The sequence below is a fragment of the Phytophthora infestans genome, genomic scaffold, assembly GCF_000142945.1.
Source record: "Phytophthora infestans T30-4 supercont1.15 genomic scaffold, whole genome shotgun sequence".
Taxonomy (NCBI): Eukaryota; Oomycota; class Peronosporomycetes; order Peronosporales; family Peronosporaceae; genus Phytophthora; species Phytophthora infestans.
Window position 1 is genome coordinate 759,946 of NW_003303744.1, and position 7,177 is coordinate 767,122.

The window sequence follows — 7,177 nt, forward strand, 5'->3', positions numbered from 1 at the left end:
CTCACGTCGGCCTCTTTCGTCCTTCCTCTGTGCTCACACTGGCATCGTCGACCATTCGTGCTGCCAATCACCTCTTTGACCGGTACCGTAGTGGCCCACCGGACTGCACTCACAGTGTGTGAGGCACACATCGTTCCCGGCTGGCTTCACGAACATGGCCGCCAGCGGGCACGCTCACACATCGCCCACCTCTCTCTCGTCCTCCATGCTCAAACCGTCGTTCGCACCCCGCTTGTACTGCCACTCATTACCTGACTTTGCAGCCATGTGGTCCACTCGACCGCTCGATCCGTTACAGGTCTGCTGAAAGTGCTGGAAGTGATGACAGACATGCACCGAATCGGTGAAATCTCCGCTGTACGGTGGGTTCTCCATTGTCGCCACCGATAATAGGTAAGAATTGAGATTCAGTTGCTGCTGCGGCTACTCGCGAGGCCTTCTGCGAAGCGAAACGTTGCGCAAAACAAAATAATACTTACGAACCTAAGTACGAATCGCGATATAAGCACTCTAAACGAAAGCGAGGTATCTCCTCTATTTCTTGAGCCCTTATAAGCTACAGAATGCTTAAAAAGGAAGAAGTTGTGGTCGCTCAAAAATATTATCTTCATTTATGGGCCCTCGAAATGACGATACATTTAGGAGTGTTGTGAGCTCAATATTTTTCAGATTCAAAAATTCAAGTGTTATTTAAAAACCCTTGTTAAAAGCAATTGAATAAGGGTAGTTTTACAGTTTTTTTTCGATGGAAGCTCACGCCAAATGTCACAGTTGCGAAAATTAATTTGCCTCTATTATCTCGATAGCACTAAATGGTTCGTAAGTCTCAACATATTTTGTGGAGGTGATAATTTTACACTGTAAGCGAATTGATTGACACCTTTGTTTTTTAAACGCTGTTTAGGCAGCAAAAACTGGCACTACTAAACCGGAGGACGTGTCGCCAATAAGGGCGTAAAATAAAGTTTTAAATGGAGCGGATAGACAACAACACAACTTGAGATGCGTAAATTATGGTTGGTTAATCAGACCCCATTAAGAAACGTCAAGCTTAAAGTATAATTGATCGTTAAACCATCCCGGAATCTTATTAAAACCATAAAAAAAAAACACACACACACACACCGCCAAACCAACAACAACAGCAAGACGTCTTGCGACGCATTATTCAAATGTTTTAATCATAACTGAGTGTCGTATGACTAATTTTGAATCAGCACAAAATGAACGCACTTCAAAATGAACTAAGAATGTTACAGTTTGAATATTTTTCAGCTTTCATTGAGTTAGAAGTGATCAATCTTCAGTTAATTAAAGCAGTGCACGCGTTATTTAGTGCAAGCTGGGCAGGCCATTAATATTCTTTGCGTTGATGCGAGCTAAGCTTCATAGCGGCTCAGAAACGGTCATGATATCGAGCACGACGCTGAATTATTAATAAATATATTGTGTAGCGTTTGTAGACATGCTTTTTGAAGTGCAGGTGATTCTGACAGTGATAGCCAACAATAACAAAGAGACGGTGTCAAGATCACTAGAATTTTCTTAAGCATGGTAAGTATGATGCTAGAGACTCAGCTAGTAAAAAATAATTGCACGGCTTACTGGGAGCTCAGCATTTTGGAGCGACTGGTCTTAATTAAACCCAGATTCATGAAATTAAAGAAGTCGATTTAGGCACATACCGGTAGGGGCTCAGAGGTTTAAGAATAATGATCCCGCCGAGGCGAACAGCTAGAAAAAAACTAAACTACCGCCGCGTAACGGCGGCGCTCGGCTAGTGGTATATTAGGACTATATCCAAGCAAAAACAGAGAGTACTGAAAGAGCTAACGTTTCTGACTCGCGTTTCATGCAGTAGCGCTCCAGTACTTAGCCCACTGAAACCAGGCGCTGCGTCTCTACACCGCTTTACCCCTTAGCTTACTTCTTCTTGCCGAACCTGTACAACAAAATACACAACAAGTAGAATTAGGCTGTTGCTCAACAAATGAAGCCTAGACTGAACGTACGACGACTGGTCCGTGTCGTGCAGGATGTTGAGCAGCAGCGAGTCCGAGTTGAGGTACACCTTGTTAGCCGAGCGCGAGATGACCGTAGCGATCTCCTTGGCAGCGTCCAGACGACGCAGCTGCACGAAGGCCGGGTTGTTCTTGATGGCCTCACCCACCAGCTCGGCCGACTTGGACACACCGAGAGCGCGGATGACGGTACTCTTCTTCTCCTGAATGGCGCGCTCCACGACGAAACGGGCACGCTCGGCGTCCTGCTGCGCCACCTGCTTGGCCTCAATAGCGGCCGTGTACTCGGAGCCGAACGTCAAGTGGATGATAGACACGTCCTCCAGCATAATGGCGAAGCGGTCCGCGCGGCGCTTCTACTCGCCGTCAACATCAACAATATCAAAAGATAATTAACCACCGGCACTTCAGCATAATACTACTATTTCTTGCTGCAATACGTACCAGGTTCTCGATAATGAGACGCGACACGTGGTCACGCTGGAAGATCAACTCGGCGGCCGTGAATTGGGCCACCACCTGCTTGGTCACCTCGTTCACAATCGAGGGCAGCACCTTGTCGTCAAAGTCTGCAACACAAATAGTCAGTACAATACCCTCCTTCAGTATGATGTACTGCAATGGATTGCGTACCCGTGCCAAGGTTCTGGTAGAGCCACTGCAGACGCGCGCGGTCGGGCTTGGACAGCACACGGATGGAAATGTTGATCATCTGCAGGTCCTTGGTGCCCGTGAGCGACGCGTACGTGCGCGGACGCGTGCGCACGTCCATGATAAGCGGGCGCTGCAGCCACGGGATCATGAAGTGCGTGCCCTGCTCGATCACCTGGGAACCGACGCCGTCGATACGGCTGTAGACTACGGCACGGTGTCCAGGCGGCACGTTGTAGATGGACAGGTAGGCTCCGTAGATGGCAGCGCCCGTGAAGACAGCCACCTTGACCAGTGCGGTCGCCGGTCCTTTGCTTCCAGGCGGCATCTTCATGTTCTTCATGTTCTCCATCGCGGCCTTGCCCTTCTCCATTGCTTAGCTCCCCTGGAAGTCGATCTGTGGCAGCCACACGGTTCGAGGCCACTGCTGCAACATTCAGATCTGACCTGAGGTTTGTATGATCGGACGAAACCAAGTACAAAAAGAATGTTGCACCAACATTTCGGAATGATGGTGGTCAAGAAAAACTAGTGCACAATACCATTTTAAAATATTTTGGGGATTCAAAAACTACAATATTTCAAAATGCCTACAAATAAAGACGGTGTACTTGAGGATTTGTTTGATCCGAGGTTTAAAAATTAATTGCTGCTGTAACATTTGAAATAGGACGGCTACTATTATTTTTGCACGCCAGCTACAGCTATCAATATTAATACTGTATCACTTTCGAGAACCATCCAAAGCACTACTGTAATTTTCTTCGACCACGCAAAAGGCCGTAGAAAGGGTCACCAAAAGAAAGACACCAAATAAGAGTCGTCTCGCAAGAACCATGTCTTCTCCACAAATAGATACTATTAAAATAGTTAGGAGCGTAGCTTCTTAACATCTAAGTAGCATTAAAAATAGCAGCATCGTGAGTGGGGCGATACCATGGTGAATGATTAAGGTGGTCGTGCAGGACGTCTTCTTTGGCGTGAAGTGATGAAACTGTATCTCTTTTGATGAAATTCTGCAAAGATTGCCGAGCTTTTCGCGGCCAACAAGTGAGCTACACTACGGTACGATTGATCATGTTGAACATGACGAAGATGACCTGGCTGTAACGTGGCATGAAATGCGGTATATAGTAACTTAATGCAAATCACAGCGCTGCAAAACTACAACAGAAGCATGCACGTGTCGCTATCAGATCTTAGAGCGTAAAAAAAGCGACGGAAAAAATCGAGCATGGAGATCATGCCATGACCGACGATGTTTCACCGTCTCTCATGATATCTAATCTGCCCGTCGGCATGAAGTCCTATCTAAATTTCAAGCTGAATGATTGTCCGTCTATTATAGCTCAGTCCTTGTCCGTATTCTTGTGTCGTGAGATTAAGGATAGGCATATCGGCGGACCTAACCCTCATATTTCACAGGTCCAGAACTACCAGAAAGAATGTCGGCGTAAACCTCACCGAATGGCATAAACCGTGCTGGAGATTTGCCGGCAGCGCATGTACGACAGCGAAACTTTACGCACCTGGGAAGCAGATCCAGATTCGCTGCTAATATTGCCCGACACAAAAGTTGTGGATGGCGTTGTCGAGTCTGCCTTCAGCACGGGGTCTCAAGGCAGCCCATTCGCATCGGTTTGACATGCAAGCGTCTTTTAGAGCGTTATGTTGAGGTGCAGCAGAAACCTTCTCTAACTACGCTACTGCATATGGACACAGCACACAACTACGTGCAGCAGAAGTTCTTCGTTTCCGTATTGGCCTTTTCAGATCGCAGTGTAGCCTTTCTGGCGATCGTGTAATGATGCACATCGCAAAGACGCAAAGAGGATATTGTGTGGTACATTTCCGGGTTAGAAGGGTCATTTTGAAGTAGTTGGGCGCGCCGTTCTCGCTTGACTTCGTCGCAGACAGCGCCCAGCACAATGCCTGTACTGCGGAGCTACCTGAAACCACCATTGTGATGTGTTGGCTCCATGTGACACAGAATATGTTTCAACATGCTAATGATGCAAAGTTGGACTTGATCACAGTAAAGCTATTTCCAGGAACTTTTAAGATTTGCAAATTTCTCCCGATGAAGAGTAGTATCTACGAAAGTGTGCATTTGTTCTGACATCTTGGCTCGGTGCAGGTGAGCTAAGCTCCCCATTTCGCCGTGTAGCGACCATATTATTTTCTAATAGATCACAGGAGCTCGCTTTTCGCGTTGGAAATTTTATCTTACACCTACAGGGTATGGTACGACCAGCAACCCTTTGGAGCAATATCACAAACTCTAAAAGCTGTAAATGATAGTCAGCGCGCTAACCCTGCCGAAGTCGTTGCTCGCTTGGGTTTATCACGTACTGCACATGTATTATCAATGTGACTTTTGTCAATAGAAAAGAAAGGTTATGATGCAGAAGTGGTACACCGTACTCAAGATTATGTGCTCGTGTGTGTGGCTCCGAAGCCTTCTGGTTCAGCTTTCCCAGACACTGCCTTTAGTTCATCTGAGGCCTATGTACTACCTAAGTCAGCGTGCACTTTCAAATCTATAATGTACGCTAGAATCATGTGGGAGAAAATGATAGTAGATGCAGTCGGTCCGCATGCATGTAGAGAAAAGGAGATTCGCACAGACGATTTAAGCAAATCCACAGACGCACAAAAGGTAAATCCACAGATGTGCAGCGGCAGGATTCCTGCGGCACTACAAATGGAACAATTAATTTTAACCTATCATATCGATGCATGTAAATCAGTTGGCTCCTCACCACCGAAAGCGGACTGGCGGCTCAGTTCATCATTTAGACTCTGGCCCGCTGCCATCGCTGTCGCTGTCGCCGCTGGCCCCACTGTCGCTGTCGTCGCCTGCTGGCCCCGCTGGCCCCATAGTCGCTGCCGTAGTCTGCTGCCGTCGCTCGCTGCTGTTATTGCTGCTGTTACGGTCCCTTGCCCTTGCTGCTGTTGTCGACGCCGTAGCTTGCAGCCGTCGCTTCTTGTTGCCGTTCGGTGTCATCTACGGTATTTTGGGACAGGATTATATCGGTAAAAATCATGTCTTTTTCGTTCGAAGAACTTGCACGATTTTGGAACATTGGCTACATCGTGAAAAAAAACTTTCTTTCAGAAGACCTTTGTGAGCGCGCGTTTGAAGAAGTCGAGCGACTGGATTACCGCCCTATTTTTAGGAAAGTACACGCTAGACGCTTGACGTATACCGTGGTCAAGTCGGTCTGGAAGTCGACGACGGAACGGCCATCAAGGAGATACATGATCTTGTCTTGGATATTGTGGAGGGGGCCAACAAAGATTGGGAGGTGAACATTGATACATGGCATGCTATCAAGTCTGTTCCAGGTGGCAAAATTCAGGCAGTCCATCGCGACTTCCCGTCGTTCGAGGTTTCGCGTGCATACCTGCGCCACCATTTAGTCCCGGGTTCTGTTTTAGCTTCTATAATGGATGGCGCATTGTTTCACGTTTATCCACGCTGCATTGGTGATCAACCCGAGAAAGGAAAGCGGTTAACGTTGCAATTAAACAAAGGAGACATGCTCCTTTTTAGGGGTGATTAAGCCCACGCCGGTGCAAAATATTCCGTGGAGAATGTCCGCCTGCACTGTTACGTACGCGTTCGAGGTATTCGCCAGCGGCCGAACGCTACTGAGGCTGCGGTGTTTAAGACCTTCCGGTGTGATAAATGTATGGACGCTTATTTTGTCCGGCGCGAGTTATCAGAGCACAGGAAGACGTGTAAAGTGGAGGGAGACTATCAGTGTCCGTACTGTGATTCCCAGGACAAGAAGAACACTGTCATTAAGCATATCAGTCGTTACCACCGAAGCGAGCACCGGGCAAGGAAAGATCGTCCAGGACAGCAAGCTCGATCTAGAAGCAATAGTGAGGATGAGATAGCGTCCACGCACAGTTGTGAAGGGTTTGAAGACGAGAGCGAAGAAGATGAAGTGATGGAGCGTAACATTGAGCTAATGGATATTGCTCCAAGCGAGGATAGCGAAAGGAGCGAGGAGACTTCAGAAAGCGAGGTAAGTGAAGCAAGTGGACTGGACGATGACAGCGACGCAAGTGATGTCAGTGAAGAATATTCGAGCGAAGAAATGGACGTCGACTCTGACATGTAGAGCACAACTAGCTAATACTAATGAGCTACGCGAACTCTTGATAAAAGAACACAAAAAAGTTGGTGACAGTGACACAAACAAAGTTGGTGACAGTGACACAAAAAAGGTGGTGACAGTGACACAAAAAAAGTTGGTGACAGTGACATAAAAAAAGGTGGTGACAGTGACACAAAAAAAGTTGGTGACAGTGACATAAAAAAAGTTGGTGACACATCTAAAGGGGTGACACGTTTAAAAGGGGTGACGTATGCTACTCGTCTCACTAAATAAGAAATAAGTAGGCGTCGGTAGAGGAGGAATACACCTTTTATTCAAACACAGGGCCACGATTGATGTTGAAAATGAATTACAATGACGTCGTGAATTTTGTGG

General features: G+C 47.0%; 1 protein-coding gene across 1 annotated transcript; it reads right to left on the minus strand.

Annotated features, from left to right (window-relative positions):
• Nucleotides 1–1,738: 1,738 nt before the first annotated feature.
• On the minus strand, nt 1,739–3,064 carry PITG_09512 (prohibitin-2; the record flags this gene model as incomplete). The annotated part of the gene is made up of 4 exons (XM_002903110.1): nt 1,739–1,942; nt 2,013–2,377; nt 2,466–2,590; nt 2,655–3,064. 4 exons carry the CDS (start codon nt 3,043–3,045, stop codon nt 1,924–1,926), a joined length of 900 nt encoding a protein of 299 aa, XP_002903156.1.
• Between the last annotated feature and the right edge of the window lie 4,113 nt (nt 3,065–7,177).